A 21,093-nucleotide genomic window follows, 5' to 3' on the forward strand; every position below is an offset into this window, starting at 1 on the left:
TCTCGCTCCCTCCCTCCCTCTTCTCTCTCGCTCCCTCCCTCTCTTCTCGCTCCCTCCCTCCCCTCTTCTCGCTCCTCCCTCCCTCCCTCTCTCTCTCCTCCCTCTCCCTCTCTTCTCGCTCCCTCCCACCTCGCGCTCTCTCTCGCTCCCTTCCCTCCATCTCGCTCTCTCTCGCCCTCCATCTCTCTCTCTCTCTTCTCGCCCCACATCTCGCTTCTCTCTCGCCCCACCTCCCTCTCTCTCTCTCTCGCTCCCCCTCCCTCTCTTCTCTCTCGCTCCCCCTCCATCTCTTCTCTCTCTCGCCCTCCCTCCCTCTCTTCTCTCTCGCTCCCCCCCACCTCTCTTCTCTCTCTCCCTCCCTCTCTTCTCCCCTCCACTCGCTCTCTCTCTCTCTCTCGCTCCCTCCCTCTCTTCTTCGCTCCCTCCCTCTTTCTCGCTCGCTCCCTCCCTCTCTTCTCTCTCGCTCCCCACATTTCGCTCTCTCTCGCCCCCCACATTTCGCTCTCTCTCCCCCCCCCACATCTCGCTCTCTCTCGCCCCCCACATCTCGCTCTCTCTCTCGCCCCCCACATCTCGCTCTCTCTCTCGCCCCCACATCTCGCGCTCTCTCTCGCCCCCCACATCTCGCTCTCTCTCTCCCCCCCACATCTCGCTCTCTCTCTCGCCCCCCACATCTCGCTCTCTCTCGCCCCCCCCCACATCTCGCTCTCTCTCGCCCCCCACATCTCGCTCTCTCTCGCCCCCCACATCTCGCTCTCTCTCGCTCTCTCTCGCTCTCTCTCGCCCCCACATCTCGCTCTCTCTCGCCCCCCATCTCGCTCGCTCTCTCTCGCCCCCCCCACATCTCGCTCTCTCTCTCTCGCCCCCACATCTCGCTCTCTCTCTCTCGCCCCCCACATCTCGCCTCTCTCTCTCGCCCCCACATCTCGCCCTTTCTCGCCCCTCCACATCTCTCTAACAAGTATTCTCTTCACCCACAAAGTCTCTGGAGATGAGTTTAATCTTTAATATTGTCAAATCTTCCTCCCCTTCTCTTCCTACAGGAAGTCCAGCTAAAAGTGAAAGCCTATCTGCTTGGTACAGACATGTCTAACTTCAAATATGACGACTTCATCGTGGTCTTGGATGTTATCAGCAGGTAATGACGCCTACATGGAAATATAATTAATAGAATTGAATGGGAATACCCGTTCTAGTAATTATATTTCTACGGCCACATCCTCATTAGCACTAATTGGTTTGAACGACAGGGGATCGAAACCTCAAGCTCTCCCTCTGTCCCCCAGTCCATGTGAAACCCCTTGTTTTAAATGAACAACCACCAAAGCGGAGGGAGTTATGTGGGCATCAATGAATCTGCTTGTTCTGCCAACAGAACAGGGTTGTAATCAGTCTCTTTACAAGCTTGTCAATTAAGGAATCGGGTTTCTGGGTCAGCTGTGTCCTTACAGGTCAGTGGGGAGAGAGAATAGGGGTTCCTCAGGGATCAGTCTCAGGGCCACATGGCTGTGAAGTAACTCTATGGGGTTAATTAGGGAACTTGAACTACTGGTGAATAAATAAAAAATCCCTCGCATTTGTGTTCTTTCGATCTCATTTGGCACATTGTTCCTCCTTTCTCTCCCCATACTTTCTGTTTCTGTGTCTCTGTAAATCACACACACACACAGGCTGATGCAAGTGGGGGAGGAGTTCTGCGGCAGTAACTCAGAGTTGCTGCAGGAATCCATCAAACGTCAGAGCGTAAACTACTTCAAGAACTACCACAGGTGAGGTCCTTGCCTATAGCCCTAGCTAGCGAATGTTTACCCAGGTTGTAAGATTTTTTTCCTGGTTGGATACGTGTGTTTGCACCATCTGCACAGGAAAGCAATGGTCTGTTTACATCATTATTGTTCTCCCCAACCTGAATATAAGTGGATATAATTGTAAATGAATGCATTATATCAGAAGATGTCTGCACTGCTCAGTTGTGTGTTTACCTGTCAGGTGTTATAGATGATAAATAGCAGTATACTGACAGAAATAGTGATCAGAGAGAAAAAGAACATGTAAGTAGGGGGTAGGTGGAGAGAGAATACGAGTGTGAGACAGGGGTTGAGAGACTGATGAGATAAAGAGAGACAAAGAGAGACAGAGGAATGTGGGAGCAACACAGGAGAAGAGCAACATTGGCAGAGACAGTGGCCAACTCTGCTTTGATCCCATTGTCCCTGTTAGCAACACTAAGACACTCTACCACCAAGCCCCTGCTCGCCCTCCGCTCCCTAAGCATCATTTTCACATTCTGTCTGAATACTCAACAACTTAGGATGCAGCCACGAAGCCATTACTCGTCAGCAAACTGTGTGGGCCTTCATTATGTCGCACTGGCTGCATTAACACATTTTGACATTAACATTTATATTGTGCCCCCTGGGCATAGAGGTGCAACTTACATTGTAGCTAGTTTTTATCTCCCCTGAATTGACCACAGAACTGTTAAAATGATTCAACTGAAACTTTGTCCAGATATCTGCTCTGTCACATGCACCAACTGCACTCCTCCTCCTCTGGGTGTGCTTAAATACTAAATCACTTATTCCGCTCGTTGAATGTGGCATGGCTTGCAAACCATTATAGAAGCATAGCCAAGAGCTGCCCAGTGACACGAGCCTACCAGACAAGCTAAACTACAGGCAAATAACACTGAAACATGCATGAGAGCACCAGCTGTTCAGGGCGACTGTGTGATCACGCTCTCCACAGCCAATAAAATACCTTTAAACAGGTCAACATTCACAAGGCCGCAGGGCCAGACAGATTACCAGGACGTGTACTGCGAGCATGCGCTAGCCAACTGGCAAGTGTCTTCACTGACATTTTCAACCTCTCCCTGTCCGAGTCTGTAATACCAACAAGTTTTAAGCAGACTACCATAGTCCCTGTGCCCAAGAACACTAAGTTAACCTTCTTAAATGACTACAGACTCAAGTCTGTAGCCATGAAGTGCTTTGAAAGGCTGGTCATGCCTCACATCAACACCATTATCACAGAAACCCTAGACCCACTCCAATTTGCATACCACCCCAACAGATCCACAGATGATGCAATCTCTATTGCACTCCACACTGGTCTTTCCCACCTGGACAAAAGGAACACCTATGTGAGAATGCTATTCATTGACTACAGCTCAGCGTTCAACACCCTAGTGCCCTCAAAGCTCATCAATAAGCTTAGGACCTGGGACTAAATGCCTCACTTTGCATCTGGATACTGGACTTCCTGACGTGCCATCCCCAGGTGGTGAGGGTAGGTAACAACACATCCGCCATGCTGATCGTCAACACATGGGCCACTCAGGGGTGCGTGCTCAGTCCCCTCCTGTACTCCCTGTTCACTCATGACTGCACGGCCAGGCTCTACTCCAACACCATCATTAAGTTTGCAGACGACACAATAGTGATAGGCCTATTCACCGACATCGATGAGACAATCTATAGGGAGGAGGTCAGAGAGTGTGGTACCAGGACAACAACCTCTCCCTCAACATGATCAAGACAAAGGAGATGATTGTGGACTACAGGAAAAGGAGGACCGAGCACACCCTCATTCTCATTGACAGTGTAGCAGGTTGAGAGGTTCAAGTGTCCACATCACTAACAAACTAACATGGCCCAGGCACACCATTACAGTTGTGAAGAGGACACGGCAAAAACCTTTTCCCCCTCAGGAGACTGAAAAGATTTGGCATGGGTCCTCAGATCCTTAAAAGGTTTTACAGCCGCACCATCGAGAGCATCACTGCCTTGTATGGCAACTGCTCGGCCTCCGACCGCAAGGCACTACAGAGGGTAGTGCGTACGGCCCAGTACATCACTAGGGCCAAGCTTCCTGCCATCCAAGAACTCTAAACCAGGCAGTGTCAGAGGAAGGCCCTAAAAATTGTCAGACTCCAGCCACCCTAGTCATAGACTGTTCTCTCTGCTACCACACGGCAAAGGGTACCGGAGCACCAAGTCAAGGTACAAGAGGCTTCTAAACAGCTTGTACCACCAAGCCATAAGACTCCTGAACATCTAATCAAACTAATCAGACTATTTACATTGACCTCCTATTTTACACCACTGCTACTTTCTGTTATTATCTATTTATAGTCACTTTAACTCTACCTACATGTACATATTACCTCGACTAACCGGTGCCCCTGCACATTGACTCTGTACCGGTACCCCCTGTATATGGTCTCCACATTGACTCTGTACCGGTACCCCCTGTATATAGCCTCCACATTGACTCTGTACCGGTACCCCCTGAAAATAGCCTCCACATTGACTCTGTACTGGTACCCCCTGTATAGTCTCCACATTGACTCTGTACCGGTACCCCCTGTATATAGCCTCCACATTGACTCTGTACCGGTACCCCCTGAAAATAGCCTCCACATTGACTCTGTACCGGTACCCCCTGTATATAGCCTCCACATTGACTCTGTACCGGTACCCCCTGTATATAGCCTCCACATTGACTCTGTACCGGTACCCCCTGAAAATAGCTTCCACATTGACTCTGTACCGGTACCCCCTGTATATAGTCTCCACATTGACTCTGTACCGGTACCCCCTGTATATAGCCTCCACATTGACTCTGTACCGGTACCCCCTGAAAATAGCCTCCACATCGTACCTGTACCTGATATGACTGACCGGTGTTGGGACGTACTGTGTGTTGGGACGTACTGTGTGTTGGGACGTACTGTGTGTTGGGACGTACTGTGTGTTGGGACGTACTGTGTGTTGGGACCTACTGTGTGTTGGGACGTACTGTGTGTTGGGACATTTATTCAAACACCTGTAAGCTGAGGGACCGGGACTCTGTAATGTTTGATGTTTATACTGACATTTCCTGTGGATGAAATGATATTGACCCCTAAAAGAGAGCCGGCGAGTGTGGTGGTTCGCAAGCGGGGGGTGATGATCATAGCAGTGTATGGACGGTCTTTTCTCCCTCAACAAACAGCCCTCCATACCTACCGTCACATATCTCTGTTTGTATCCACACATTTCATCTGGGACTCTGGGAGAACAAGAGCTCTTGTGCTTGAAAGTAAATGGCAACGGTCGTTAATCGGCAAACGCTGACTTCTCTTCGTCTTGTTTCTTTTCTTTTCCTCCACCCTTTTCTTTCTCTATGCCCCCCAGGACACGCCTGGAGGAGTTGCGGATGTTTCTGGAAAATGAGACGTGGGAACTGTGTCCTGTCAAGTCCAACTTCAACATCGCTCAGCTCCATGTGAGTAAGACAGTTAGGAGCCAAGGAGCCTCAGAGAAGTGATGTGCTGTAGACTCATCGTAGGCATGGCATTTACATATGGATATGAATCATAGTGGTCCTAGCTGTCAGCGGGGGTGTGGGGGGGGGACAGAGGTGAAGACAGAGTTAAAGCTGTATGTACAATGTCCCTGGACATGTCAAACATGACATCAATATGAAAACCTTGAATAAAGAATTGCAAAACGGGAATGTCTATTAAATAGAGTGGAGAGATGACTTGAAACTCTTACATTTCTTGATTGCCAGCAGACATCAAGGAAACTTTAAGAAACAACCTCTGATGTTGTGATATGGCCATCTCTCCCGGGCTAGCACCCTGTGGTGGAAGCAGATTCCCTCACAACCATCCTCCCACTGTACCCTGCAGCATTAGCATATTCGACTTCCCTCTCCATTATCGTATGAAGAATAGGCATCTTAATGGCCTTCCCATGCTAAACTGTCATTTGAGAGTAATTGAGGCTAAGCCTTTGTTTCGCTGTTGAAAAGGAGAGGAGAGATTTGTTAAAGGAACTCCAGACAGAGGGAATGGTATTGTGACAGGATCCTCTAAACCATGGCTGAGACCCAAATGGCATCCTATTCCCTATGTAGTGTACTACATTTGACCAGAGCATTATGTGCCCTGCTTAAAAGTAATCCACTATATAGAGATGAGTGTGCCACTTGGGATGCAAGCCAATGTGATTGTGTGTTCTTGTGGGATATGAATCCAAGAAGTGGTATTAGCTCACGTGTAGCCTAACCACCTTTCCCTAGAGATGTTATTACCAAGTGTTTTCAACTGGAGAGGTTGAACTTATAAATGGGGAACTTCTGTCAAGCCTGTAATCAATGCAGTTTAGGGTTTTTATGTACAGAGGAAAGTTGTACAGAAAACGTGTTCTATAATGTAATCTACATTTGAAACATGCAGCGTCAGCAGGCGTATGGGATTGTTTCTTTGTCTATGCCGTTCCTATTCGCTCACAAGCAGTTTGGAATGAATGATCTAGCCAGCCTCCTACCAGGTTCCCCTCAGGGCAGCCAGTGTCCCGCTAGCATCTCATGGTAAGATTCATGGCTTGGGTATCTAACAAACACAATATGGAAGTGGTAGGTATAATTCTGGCTGGGGAGTCTCTGTTGTGTGACTTATGTAGAGGCAGGCAGTAAACTGGTTCAAGCCTCTGTTCTGCCGCTGGCAAAGATGATGCTCGGGTTTCCATCTTTTCCCATATCCCAGTCTTTTATTTGTTCTCTTTGACAGTATCCAAGATGTTTTGTTATAGCAACGCGAGCAGTAACTCCATTATACCTGTACAATATAAAAAATATGCTCGATAGTCATTTCTTGGTGTATTTTTTTTCCTCCATTGACTCCTTCTTTGTGATCAATGGTAATTCATTGTAGCTAAGCCTCACCCTGTATTCACTCTTTGCATGTCTCTCTATTCACTGTAAGTGTATCTCTCTCTCTGCAGGAGTTTAAGTTCATGGGCCAGAGCCGGTCCCCTTCAGTGTCTCCCAGTAGACAGGTGTTGTCCAGTCAGGACCAGGTGTTGTCCAGCAAGGACCAGGAAGTCCTGTCTCTGTTTCAGCACTTCAGTCAGGAGGGGAACCCCTTTGAGAGGCACATCGACAACAAAGATGAGGAGACTGAGGACGTACTGGCCTCCAACGGGGTAGGCAGTGCCTTGCGTTATATTACATGGTCATTACAGATGTATTACAGGTTTATAGATACCAGTCCTGTAGTCGGTATTCAGATCATGAGATGCAGGTGATCGGCTTCCAACGGGGTATGGAGTACCTTTGGATTACACACTTACCCACGTGCACTTTTTACATGCTTATAACAGAGGTGTTATATTGTACATATGTTATATTATAAGTAGTGCTGAGCAATTTACCAACGTTTCGGTTATTTTTTTGTTTTTAAACACTTAAACACCTAATTGACCTATATCAGTTCAATAATTTTTTTCTTTCTGTGCGCTCAATGCACACATTGCGCAGTTTCTCAAGAGATAAATTAGATCAAGCCCGAACTGTGCGATCTAGTAGGGAGTTGTAGTTTCCAACAGGCCAATATTCTACGTAGTTTATCGTAGAAAATGTGGTAATTAACTACAATGACCTTAATCCACTGCGCTGGTCTGTTTCTCTTACGCTTGCTATGTAAAAAAGACTGAATAATGTGTTATTGAGGGATAGAACGCATAGAGCATTTAATATTTTTCTTTAATTATGAAAATTTAAACCCCCTTTTTTAAATAATCAAACCGGACCAACCTCCAAAATGCATGAATACGAGACTTATATAGTTATAAGTCTCGTGGTTGTTACCTATTACACAATACAGGAGAAGCACTGGGACCCATATTCTGTATACTTTTTGTGATGCGGAATATAATAGTATGTGAGCACCAGCTGTTGTGTTGATAGGGGTAAGTTACGGTGGAATACTCCATAACTCTCTCTCTGCCACAATCATTTGTTAGTGTCCGTTGTCCATTATACTCAGTATGGCTAGTCCAGTATGTACTTTAGAGTTCTGTTGCGTCTCTCCAGCAAAACGTTCTATCACCATCCACTGATCCTTCTCCATAACGCCTGCTGCCTTTCCATCAGATGTCACCAGGCATTATAGCAGTGATTTAAGTCGCACATAATCATTTGGGGACGTTAAGTGGTTTATAGTCCCCTTAACCGTCGCGCCTGAATTAACACCCGCCGCAGTGGCGCTTAATGCTTTTGTGCGCCTGACATTTAATGATATTTAATATGAGCTGATGATGTAATGAAAAATAATGGGTACATTTTATAGGGGCGTTGGGTGTTTGGAGAACTCTTATCTTGAGTGGTAGCACGCTGATATTAATGAACGAATAGGCTAACTTTTATGAAGAGAAGCTTTTATGGGAATGTTCTTGCGTACAAGTGGACTGGAGTTGTTACATTTCAACACCTCTGTATAAAGCTATTATCTGTTGGGTTTCCGTTACCAGTTGGTTTTGTTCTGCCATTACAATCAACCCTTTGTTTGTTTTTGTCTTCATTCTAATACCAATGTACCTTGAGGAGAAAAAACATCTTATCAAAAGGGATTAGTCAAATCCAAAATGGTTATTTTCTTGTTAATGCGTATTCATAGCCTGAAACTTGTTTTCAATATGAACTGATAGAGCTCAATCGGAAGCATTATTTCCCGCTAGATTGGGATCAAATTGAGAAAGTGAGTTTACACAAGCTGCTATCTGCCTCACCACCTATTCTACTTGTTCTCTTTCTACATCAGGAGAACAGCAATATTGTGCCAACATGTTATTCCCACCATAGAGAGAGAGAGCTGTATACCTTATAGGATTCACTCTCAGCTTTATATTTTCACAATGGCATTTCAATTACCTGACATTACCAGTTGCTGTTATTTCAGCTGAGAGAAGAGAACAATAAGATATTCTCATCGTGTTGTATTGAGTCCTAACTAAACTGTTTATTAAGGGGAACTTGTCTGAACTGTTTATTAAGGGGAACTTGTCTGAACTGTTTATTAAGGGGAACTTGTCTGAACTGTTTATTAAGGGAACTGAACTGTTTATTAAGGGAACTGAACTGTTTTAAGGGAACTGAACTGTTTTAAGGGAACTGAACTGTTTTAAGGGAACTGAACTGTTTTAAGGGAACTGAACTGTTTTAAGGGAAAGGTGTTGTTACTGGTAGAGTATTGTGGGTGTCTCTAGGAGCCCCCAAACCTGTCACTCTAGTCCCATTCTAAGCAGTTCACCCTTCCCTTTCAATGGCTCAGTTGGTTTGAGCATGGCGCTGCAGTGCAACACCAGAGTTGTGGGTTTTATTCAAATACAACTTTTCATCATTTATACCTCTTTTCTGAATGACCATATTGTTACTGTTATTTCCCCTCTACGTTGTGAGTGATGAGTTGGAGAAGTATACCAGGACTACCACAGTGATAAAACCATCTGAATGACCATATTGTTACTGTTATTTCCCCTCTACGTTGTGAGTCTGATGAGTTGGAGAAGTATACCAGGACTACCACAGTGATAAAAGCTTCTGAATGACCATATTGTTACTGTTATTTCCCACCTACGTTGTGAGTCTGATGAGTTGGAGAAGTATACCAGGACTACCACAGTGATAAAAGCTTCTGAATGACCATATTGTTACTGTTATTTCCCCTCTACGTTGTGAGTCTGAGTTGGAGAAGTATACCAGGACTACCACAGTGATAAAAGCATCTGAAATTTTTATTATATAAAAACCTTTCTAAATGGCCATATTTGAAGGATATTGTTACTATTCTTCCCCTCTGCAGTATGAGTCCGATGAGCTGGAGAAGTGTGTGTACCAGGACTATGACAGCGACAGTGACGTCCCTGATGAACTCAAGCAGGACTACGTGGACGAGCAGACCGGAGACGTCCCTCTCAAGAGGTCAGTTCAAAAGTCACGACGTGATGATGTCATACCCCGTGACCTCACTGGTCAAGTTCTCAAGTACTATGCCAGTAGTTAATGTATAATGAACAACTATAATTGGAAAGATGCGTACACTATTTACATAATGTAGGAGTGAGCAGCTACACATCTCTGAGGCGGTTATTCTAAATATGTAGCCAATGCATTACTTTTAATTGCAGCCATTTCAACACTACACTGAGGAAAAAAACAATTGTAATTGTTTTTCTCTGTGTATTGTTGAAACGTCTGCGATTAAAATGAATGTATTGGCTACATATTTAGAATCAGAGATGTGTAGCTGCTCACTCCTACATAACCCATCAATGTTGGCACATTTGCATGAAGTCCCTTTTCTACATAATGAACAATTGTTTTACCCTCCCCTCACTGATTAACACTCGAATCCCATGATAAACACACAGGCAATCATTATCCCTCTTTGGTGGAGAAATTAGGACGAATTAACACACTGAAGGAGGCAGTTTATACCCATGTGAATGTGTTCTTAAATCTTCATCTTCTATAGTATTTCAAGTGTTTGAATGAAGCCGTTTTGTAACAGATGATTAAAATACATGACTGTTCCTTCCACTGGAAGAGCTACTCGTGGGCGCTTTAGTTTTATCTTATGCAAATTGTCACCATTTTAGTAGCGGCATTTTTGAGGTTATTATTTAAGGCCTCTTCCTAAACTGGTGTGATGTGTGTCGTAAATCACAATCACAATTAGCAAGGCTCATCATGGTTTCACGGAGTTATGAATGTATAATGCCCCTCTTTCATTGTTCATGCACGCACACACACACACACACACATTGTTCTCTTGCTAACGAAGTAGAGGGGAGATTCTTTCTGCAGTAAATCAGTGTGTAAACTGTGTATGTGGACTATGTGCTACGATACGGCAGCTAATTGTGTGATATTGCCAGATGTGCAGCAGAGTGCAAAAACCACATTGTTTACTTATTCAACAGCTCTTCATTAGGAATGGATGTTGGATGTAGGAAGTAATGAATTGATAATGTACATAGACATGACACACTTATTGATTTCCATGCATGTTGTACAGATGTAGGATCTTAATTTGAGCCAGTTTGCTACAGCGGAGCAGGAGAATAATCCTGCAGCTACAGGAAATGTGAATTATGTGGATAATAATTCATATACATTTTTGTGGGGGTTGATAGATTTTTTTGTAAGGGAAAATCAAGTCTGTAATTTCAAAGTGGAAATCACAAACTTCAAAAGCCTTTTTAAACCTCAAATCCAAAGTTCTCCTGCAACAGGGTAAGATCCTACATCTGTATGGTGAGAGCCTTGGGTTAACTTCATGCTGCACAAGCTAATGTGGATCCTTAATAAATACAATAATGTACATGGTGCCTGCAGAGTCTGCATTCACCCCGGTGTGTTGTACTGAGCTAAGCCTCTAACATGCTCATTTCCCAATCTTTCAGAGGGAATCACTGGCTAATTGAAGCGCTGCAGGAAGTTGACATCTAGGTCCAGGAACTAGAGATGTACTAATGAATGGTGGTAGATGTTTAATCGTTAGTCGGAGGGCAGGTTTTGTAAGATTAGCGGTTCACCACCCCCCAACCCTGGTGTCGTTTTAGCTGTGTCTTTGGCCCCTCTCTTGTGTCACGCCACTGAATTGATCAATTAAAAATATTTTATGAATGAATGTCTGGGCTCAAGCAACAAGCTTTAGGGTTATGAACCTGACCAGCTGTCTGTGTCTGGGCTCAACCACTGAACCACAGGGTTATGAACCTGTACAACTGTCTGTGTTTGGGCTCAAGCACCGAGCCATGGTTATCACCAAGCCTGGGTTATGAAACTGAACCGCTGTCTTGAACATCACCATGTCATCATTTAGTTTCTTGTCTGGCCCGCCTGACCTGCAAGCATTGGCCTTGTTGTCGCGCCCACACGCCTCTCCTCTCTCCCTAATCAGTGCATCAAGGGAGACCCTGCGCAGCAGGAAGAAGTCCGACTACAGCCTAAACAAAGGCTCCAACGCTCCCATCCTGACCAACACAACCCTCAACGTGATCCGACTGGTCGGTGAGTAATCTTTTCCTTCTGCTCCTCTCCTCTGTTCCTCTCCTTTCACCTCCCAGAAGCTTCCAATACACTAAGTGATGATGGTGGTGACCCCTGTCTCGCCGCAGAGACCTTTATAATGGCACCAATTAACAAGCTAAATGCACATTAAGAATGTGAGGATCCAGGACCCTGTTCCCAAGGCTACCTGCCATCCTGCTACCTGCCTGTGGTATCCCCTTCGAACTCCTTTGACATTTCATTTCTTTAAGCGCAATTTAAACATCTGTTTGACGTCAGTTGTGATGTGTCTGGGCCCGAGCCGTCAAATTGGCTTCCTTCGCAAATTGAAACCCCTCCTTTTGATTTATTTTAATCGGAGAAGAAGAAATGTAATTATGATAAGCAAGGTAGTTAAGGATGCTAGTTAAAGAAATCTCAAATTTGTCAAAGGTATTAAACGACTTTCTGAATGACCAGCGCAGTTCACTTACAATGTGGTACATTTGATTCAATCAACAGCATTTCAGATGCATAATAGTACATGTATACTTTAAAACATAGTAAGTCAAATAAAATAAATCCTCATCTGGGTTGTACTGTAGCATTCACTGAAAGATAAAGTGACAAAGTGCCGGTCTAAGCTCAAAGTCGAATGGCTGTTTCATCAGTTCTGATTCAATGGTAACTTTGTTACAGCCCTGTGCTTTGTAGCTGTTAGTTTTTATGAACATTTTCTCAAATTAAATTCCATCCCCTCAGAGTACATGTAAATGCTCCATTGGCAAGGCAGATTATTATTATAACCCCCCCTCTCTCAAGGATACTATTCCATTATGATTGACTTCAAACATCAGAGATTACATTACTATGGGAGTCCATGGGACCTAATGTTACCCCAGCTCCAATGTTGCCTGCTTTAGTTGGATATGATGAGCGGTTGATACCCTTTACGTTCCAGGAGATATTATAGAGGTCGGAATATAAAATAGATTAAGTCAGTCGTTTCATCACATTCTACTTGTGTTTTCATTTGGTGCAGTGCTGATGTGAAACATCCTGTCAAATGTTTGGCATTCTGATCACAAGTTTAACGCCAATGTTAAAAACCAATGTCATAGCTACCGTGCACACTCATATAACAGGACGTAATGACGCCAAGTAAAATGTTGCACTACACAGTGCAACACAGCATTCCTGACTTAGCCCACAATCTCTGCTGTGTGGATCGAGCAGTCAACAAGTCGAGCAGTCATTTGAAAGAGTAAGAACATTTCAGCGAGACAACTCAATGGCGAAATCCATTAAAGCCAAGATAATGGAATTCATTGCCCTTGACAATCAACCGTTCTCTGTCGTGGGTGATGTTGGCTTTAGCTGACTGGTTGAGCACCGGTACTATCTTGGAAATATTCAGTCAATCATATTTCTCAAATACCGGAGTCTGTGAGTTCAAATAGACTTTTATTACAACATAATAAAAGCCGAGCTCGTTCATGAAAACTACTTTCCAGTCTTGGCACATACTTCTTATACATTTTTCCTCCTTATGTCACACCCATAGTAACTCCTCTTAATGACTCATCCCCTCTGGCATTTAGCCACCGTTATCTTATTGCCTTGCACTGAGTTTAGTTTGGCTTCATATTAGGGAATGTAAACTGTAGAGCCTCACCGATAGTTTAACAATACAGACAGGTACTCTCCTTAAGACAGGTGCATGAATGTTGGACCAAAGCAACAGCAACTTTACAGAAATAACCAGACTTGTCATCCTGTTAACTCCTCTGAAAGGGACACCCATGTTCTGGTAAAGTCCCAAAATGTGTAATCATAGCAACAGTACATATTAGGCCATAACACCGTTACAAATATAAACAGTCATGTCCACTCCCCAGACAAGTGCATGTCTAATGGTGTCTAATGACCCAGAGCACATATAGAGAGCACTAGTTTTGCTGACTCTCCTGAAATGTATAATGGTACCAAGTGCCCTATTTTTCAGACGTTGCCCTACCGGAGTTACTCAGTAATAGCGTCACTGATATTAGCTTCACGACATACAGTTGAAGTCGGAAGTTTACATACACCTTAGCCAAGTACATTTAAACTCAGTTTTTCACAATTCCTGACAATTAATTCCAGTAAGAATTCCCTGTCTTCGGTCAGTTAGGATCAACACTTTATTTTAAGACTGTGAAATGTCAGAATAATAGCAGAGAGAATTATTTATTTCAGCTTTTATTTATTTCATCACATTCCCAGTGGGTCAGAAGTTTACATACACTCAATTAGTATTCCGTAGCATTGCCTTGAAATTGTTTAACTTGGGTCAAACGTTTCGGTTAGCCTTCCAGAAGCTTCCCACAATAAGTTGGGTGAATTTTGTCCCATTCCTCCTGACAGAGCTGGGGTAACTGAGTCAGGTTTGTAGGTCTCCTTGCTCGCGCACACCTTTTCAGTTCTGCCCACAAATGTTAAATGGAATTGAGGTCAGGGTTTTGTGATGGCCACTCCAATACCTTGACTTTGTTGTTCTAACTTTGGAAGTATGCTTGGGGTCATTGTCCATTTGGAAGACCCATTTGCGACCAAGCTTTAACTTCCTGACTGATGTCTTGAGATGTTGCCTTCAGGCATTTGGAAATTGCTCCCAAGGATGAACCAGACTTGTGGAGGTCTATGCTGATTTCTTTTAATTTTCCCATGATGTCATGCAAAGAGGCACTGAGTTTGAAGATAGGACTTGAAATAAATCCTCAGGTACACCTCTAATTGACTCAAATTATTAGCCTATCAGAAGCTTCTAAAGCCATGACATCATTTTCTGGTATTTTCCAAGCTGTTTAAAGGCAGTAAACTTAGTGCATGTTAACTTCTGACCCACTGAAATTGTGAAACGGTGAAATATAAGTGAAATAATCTGTCTGTATAGTTTGTTAACAAGAATTTTGTGAATTGGTTGAAAAACGAGTTTTAATGACTCCAACCTAAGTGTATGTATACTTCCAACTTCAACTGTACATACTATGGAACGCTGTTTGGGTGTCAAAAAAGATACAGTGGAACTGTCAAAGCTGTAAAAAAAAAAAAATGTCTGCAAACAAGCAAACACCGGTCACGAATGATGTGTTTATAATATCGCGTTGGTAATAAAGCATATTTTGTTTGACCGCAACTTCTGGGGTAGCTAGCTTTAGCTTGGTACCTAGCTAGCACCAATACAACCAGCCTGAAAACAATGACTAGTAGAAATAAAGTCATTTTCATTATTCTTAGCAATGATTTAGGAATCCTTGTGAGTAAGTATTAGCTAGGTTGCCATTTGTTGTTCGCCTATTGAAATTGAACTTCAGTTCATGAAGATAAATAGCTAGCCAGCTACTTAACCCTGTTGCCCAAATCTAACATTATAAGCAGCCAGCTAGCTTCATCTGGCTTGTGAGGATCGACCAGACCAGGTTATGTGTTGTGAAGCTAGCCACAACAATTAGGCACAAATGTGGTTTTATGGTTTGCCTTCAAAATAAAAGTATGTCATTGACATTGATGCAAATTAATACAAATAGTTATGCCATACTTTTATTTTGAAGGCTAACTGCAAAGTCCACTTGTGGCTAATCCTTATTGTGGCAAGTTTCACATAGATGGGTCCGACCACCAAATCAAATTTTATTTGTCACATACACATGGTTAGCAGATGTTAATGTGAGTGTAGTGAAATGCTTGTGGTTCTAGTTCCGACCATGCAGTAATATCTAACAAGTAATCTAACCTAACAATTTCACATCTACCTTCTACACACAAGTGTAAAGGTAAGAATATGTACATAAAAATATATGAATGAGTGATGGCCGAACGGCATACGCAAGATGCAGTAGATGGTATAGAGTACAGTATATAGATGAGTAATGTAGGTTATGTAAACATTATATAAAGTGGCATTGTTTAAAGTGGCTAGTGATACATTTATTACATCTATTTTTTTCATTATTACATTTACATTTAAGTCATTTAGCAGACGCTCTTATCCAGAGCGACTTACAAATTGGTGCATTCATTAAAGTGGCTAGAGATGAGTCAGTATGTTGGCAGCAGCCACTCAATGTTAGTGATGGCTGTTTAACAGTCTGATGGCCTTGAGATAGAACCTGTTTTCCTGTCTCTTGGTCCCTGCTTTGATGCACCTGTACTGACCTCGCCTTCTGGATGATAGCGGGGTGAACAGGCAGTGGCTCGGGTGGTTGTTGTCCTTGAGGATCTTTTTGGCCTTCCTGTGACATCGGGTGGTGTAGGTGTCCTGGAGGGCAGGTAGTTTGCCCCCGGTGATGCATTGTGCAGACCTCACTACCCTCTGGAGAGCCTTTACGGTTGTGGGCAGAGCAGGTGCCGTACCAGGCGGTGATACAGCCCGACAGGATGATCTCGATTGTGCATCTGTACAAGTTTGTGAGTGTTTTTGGTAGAGGTCGACTGATTATGATTTTTCACGGCCGATACTGATTATTGAAGGGCCAAAAAAAGCCGATACCGATTAATCGGACATTTAATTTTTTTTTTAAATAATGACAATTACAACAATACTGAATTAACACTTATTTTAACTGAATATAATACATCAATAAAATCAATTTAGCCTCAAATAAATATTGAAACCTGTTCAATTTGGTTTAAATAATGCAGAAGAAAGTAAAAGTGCAATATGTGCCATGTAAGAAAGCTAACGTTTAAGTTCCTTGCTCAGAACATGAGAACATCTGAAAGTTGGTGATTCCTTTTAACATGAGTATTCAATATTCCCAGGTAAGAAGTTTTAAGTTGTAGTTATTATAGGACTATTTCTCTCTATACCATTTCATTTACCTTTGACTATTGGATGTTCTTATATGCACTTTAGTATTGCCAGTGTAACAGTATAGCTTCCGTCCCTCTCCTCGCTCCTACCTGAGCTCGAACCAGGAACACATCGACAACCGCCACCCTCGAAGCATCGTTACCCATTGCTCCACAAAAGCTGCGGCCCTTGCTATGCAAGGGGAACAACCACTCCAAGTCTCAGAGCGAGTGACGTTTGAAACGCCTTTAGCGCGCACCCCGCTAACTAGCTAGCCATTTCACATCGGTTACACCAGCCTAATCTCGGGAGTTGATAGGCCTGAAGTCATAAACAGCGCAATGCTTGAAGGACAACGAAGAGCTGCTGGCAAAATGCACGAAAGTGCTGTTTGAATGAATGCTTACGAGCCTGCTGCTTCCTACCATCGCTCAGTCAGACTGCTCTATCATATCATAGACTTAGTTATAAAATAACAACATACAGAAATACAAGCCTTAGTTTCCGGATTTGACCATATTAATGATATATCATCTCGAAAACAAGACGTTTATTCTTTCAGTGAAATACGGAACCGTTCCGTATTTTATCTAACGGGTGGCATCCATTAGTCTAAATATTCCTGTTACATTGCACAATCTTCAATGTTATATCATTATTACGTAAAATTCTGGCAAATTAGCCGTCCCAAACTGTTGCATATACACTGACTCTGCGTGCAATGAACGCAAGAGAAGTGACACAATTTCACCTGCTTAATATTGCCTGCTAACCTGGATTTCTTTTAGCTAAATTTGCAGGTTTAAAAATATATACTTCTGTGTATTGATTTTAAGGAAGGCATTGATGTTTATGGTTAGGTACACATTGGAGCAACGATACACACCGTATCGATTATATGCAACGCAGGACACGCTAGATAAACTAGTAATATCATCAACCATGTGTAGTTAACTAGTGATAATGATTGATTGATTGTTTTTTAGTCAATAAGTTTAATGCTAGCAAGCAACTTACCTTGGCTTACTGCATTTGCGTAACAGGCAGGCTCCTCGTGGAGTGCAATGAGAGACAGGTGGTTAGAGCGTTGGACTAGTTAACTGTAAGGTTGCAAGATTGAATCCCCCGAGCTGACAAGGTAAAGATCTGTCGTTCTGCCCCTGAATGAGGCAGTTAATCCACTGTTCCTAGGCCGTCATTGAAAATCACAATCTGTTCTTAACTGACTTGCCTGGTTAAATAGAGATGAAATAAAGGTGTAAAAAATAAAGAAAAAATCCATTACTGATTGTTATGAAAACTTGAAATCGGCCCTAATTAATTGCCCGTTCCGATTTAATCGGTCGACATCTAATTTTTGGCGAAAGGCTGAATTTCTTCAGCCTCCTGAGGTTGAAGAGGCGCTGCTGCGCCTTCGTTTGTCCGTGATGTATACGCCGAGGAGCTTAACATTTTCCACCTTCTCCACTACTGTCCCGTCAATGTGGCTAGGGGGCTCTGCTGTTTCCTGAAGTCCACGATCATCGATCATCTCCTTTGTTTTGTTGACGTTGCATTCAGCATTCTTACATAGGTATTCCTCTTGTCCAGGTGGGTTAGGGCAGTGTGTAGTGTGATTGTGATTGCGTCGTCTGTGGAACTATTTGGGCGGTAAGCAAATTGGAGTGGGTCTAGGGTGTCAGGTAGGGTGGAGGTGATATGGTCCTTGACTAGACTCTCAAAGCACTTCATGATGACGGAAGTGAGTGCAACGGGGCGATAGTTATTTAGCTCAGTTACCTTCGCTTTATTGGGAACAGGAACAATGGTGGCCCTCCTGAAGTATGTGGGAACAGCAGACTGGGATAAGGATTGATTGAATATGTCTGTAAATTAATCAAATAAGAACTGTTTTATAAATTAGGGTTATTTTAGATGATGACACCTAGATTTATAGTTAGATAGCTAACTATACCTACTGAAACAGATGATGTCGTTTTGCTATGTTTTTGGGGAAGAACGTTGTTTGCACCCATCAGCTAACTACCTTTTTTTTATGACCAGCACATTAGGTGCGCGAGACAACTTTAACAGCGTCATAGCATACGTATCGATCAATCGCTGTGACATGGAATATGGCTGATAGTGGAAACAATGTTTAATAACTAGTTAAAAATGTATGAACTTGTTAAATTATTATGTGACGTGCAGTCATATTCAGGTCCTGATTGGTTAAGAAGCTTATTTGACACGTCAAATAACACTATTTGACGTGTCAAATAATCTTTTTAACCAATCAGGACACAAAGACCCAAACGGCGTTCTGTAGAGATCCTGGTTGAGAATGAAATGACTGAACAAATGAACCAAACAGCATAGTGTGTGTGTAACCTTTATTTAACTAAGCAAGTCAGTTAGAACACATTTTTATTTACAAAGACGGCACGGACGATGCTGGGCCAATTGCGTGCCGCCCTATGGGACTCCCAATCACTGCCGGATGTGATACAGCCTGGATTCGAACCAGAGACTGTAGCGACACCTCTTGCACTGAGATGCAGTGCTTTAGACCTCTGCGTCCGTGTGTGTGTTAACTATTTAACTGTACTAAAATGCTTAAAAGGCCACAGAAATGTATGGATGTCTGTATCGGCCAAAAATGTCATATCGGTGCGTCACTAATCTGAACATGTGCTGTTAATTGGCCAGAGGATATTCAATGAAATGTTCGATTCAAACATTTCGATTTGTCCTATTCACATCCTAAAAAAAAGATGGAATTATTGAATGTGTGGCTTTTGTAACTTTGTCCGATCAGGAATATGAAAGATAAACCATGAATTTCCAAGTATCTAATATTCCATCCCCAGTACTTTTTGACTTTTGATCTTTTTTTTGTTTTGCATTCTATTGGTAATTGATATTAACTGATATAAACTATATTGTCATTTAACATATAATAAGGTGTAATAATATAAATGCCATTTGTAATCTCTCTCATACAGGGAAGTACATACAGATGATGAACATTCTGAAACCAATAGCCTTTGACGTCATCCACTGTGTTTCCCAGCTGTTTGATTACTACCTGTATGCTGTCTACACCTTCTTCGGCCGCAATGATATGGTACGGAAAATGACCTAATGGCGCCCAGATTAAGCCTGGACTACAAAGCTATTTCAATGGAGATGATTCATTGACCATGCTTTTTAGTCCAGGACGATGCTTAATCTGTGTCCAGGAAACCGGTCCTGGGGGGAGACATATTACTCTACTTGACAGGCTTACGTTATGTTCATTAGTGTCCACTGTGTGTTTTATCATTTTCTATATTATTTACCACGGGATTATCTGTATGTGTGCACTGCTTCTATGTTCCACCTTTCATACACACATCACTCATGGGAAATGGTCATGGGGCTGTTGCTGAAATGACCTGAGATTGTTTTTCCCTTCTGTTGATCCAATGTTTGAGAGCTGTTTTAGTGCTTCTAATGGAGTTGTAATGGAGTTGTAATGGTGTTGTAATGGAGTTGGTTTTCAGGATGTCACCCTCCTTGAAAACATTGCGTTGTTACAGATGTTTCCCAACTGTTCACTAAGATAAGGGCACACGGAGTGACAGGGGGCACACGGAGTGACGGGGCACACGGAGTGACGGGGCACACGGAGTGACGGGGCACACGGAGTGACGGGGCACACGGAGTGACGGGGGCACACGGAGTGACGGGGCACACGGAGTGACGGGGCACACGGAGTGACGGGGCACACGGAGTGACGGGGCACACGGAGTGACGGGGCACACGGAGTGACGGGGGCACACGGAGTGACGGGGGCACACGGAGTGACGGGGGCACACGGAGTGACGGGGGCACACGGAGTGACGGGGCACACGGAGTGACGGGGGCACACGGAGTGACGGGGGCACACGGAGTGACGGGGGCACACGGAGTGACGGGGCACACGGAGTGACGGGGGCACACGGAGTGGGATTAAACCAGTATTGCGATACCGGTTAGTGTAGGGGCAAAGAAACAAAACACGAAGCAGATTTAATTTCTTTAGGAAAACAGCCCTAATGTTGGAAACATTATGTGGTCATCCAGAGTCACGTGTTTATTTTCCAAGCTATAGAACACAATATTTTACATACACAATGTTTTTAAAGGACCAAAAATTTTGGTCTGCTTTTTTTGCCATGTAAAAAATATTATGATACTGGTATCATTACAGGCCTACAAAACAACATTGTTTCGTTGTCACGTTAAAACTCCTCTGAGGCTATTTTAGTGGCTAAAGAAAGAGCTTGGTGTGCTTGCAACTGTGCAACTGGTAAACCCCGGGGGAGCTGCTAATGATGTCAACAAAATGGCTGTCACATGCCAGAGTGGATGAGGACCTGCTGCTGATCTGCTGCCTTTTTTACCTTCTATTTGCCTGTCGGTCTTTCTCT

The 21,093-nt window shown here is 43.4% G+C and overlaps 1 protein-coding gene across 1 annotated transcript in view; it reads left to right on the forward strand.

Moving 5' to 3' along the window:
• Window positions 1–1,043: 1,043 nt before the first annotated feature.
• The window catches only part of LOC124018030 (syndetin-like), a gene marked incomplete at its 5' end in the record, with an annotated part of 108,068 nt that continues 88,018 nt past the window's right edge, over window positions 1,044–21,093 (forward strand). Inside the window, 7 exon segments of the mRNA XM_046333282.1 lie at window positions 1,044–1,138; window positions 1,671–1,769; window positions 5,181–5,271; window positions 6,777–6,977; window positions 9,635–9,753; window positions 11,738–11,847; window positions 19,645–19,766. Of these exon segments, the coding sequence (XP_046189238.1) occupies window positions 1,044–1,138; window positions 1,671–1,769; window positions 5,181–5,271; window positions 6,777–6,977; window positions 9,635–9,753; window positions 11,738–11,847; window positions 19,645–19,766 (837 nt within the window).

This window comes from Oncorhynchus gorbuscha, unplaced genomic scaffold (assembly GCF_021184085.1).
Source record: "Oncorhynchus gorbuscha isolate QuinsamMale2020 ecotype Even-year unplaced genomic scaffold, OgorEven_v1.0 Un_scaffold_38:::fragment_2:::debris, whole genome shotgun sequence".
NCBI classification, from domain to species: Eukaryota; Metazoa; Chordata; class Actinopteri; order Salmoniformes; family Salmonidae; genus Oncorhynchus; species Oncorhynchus gorbuscha.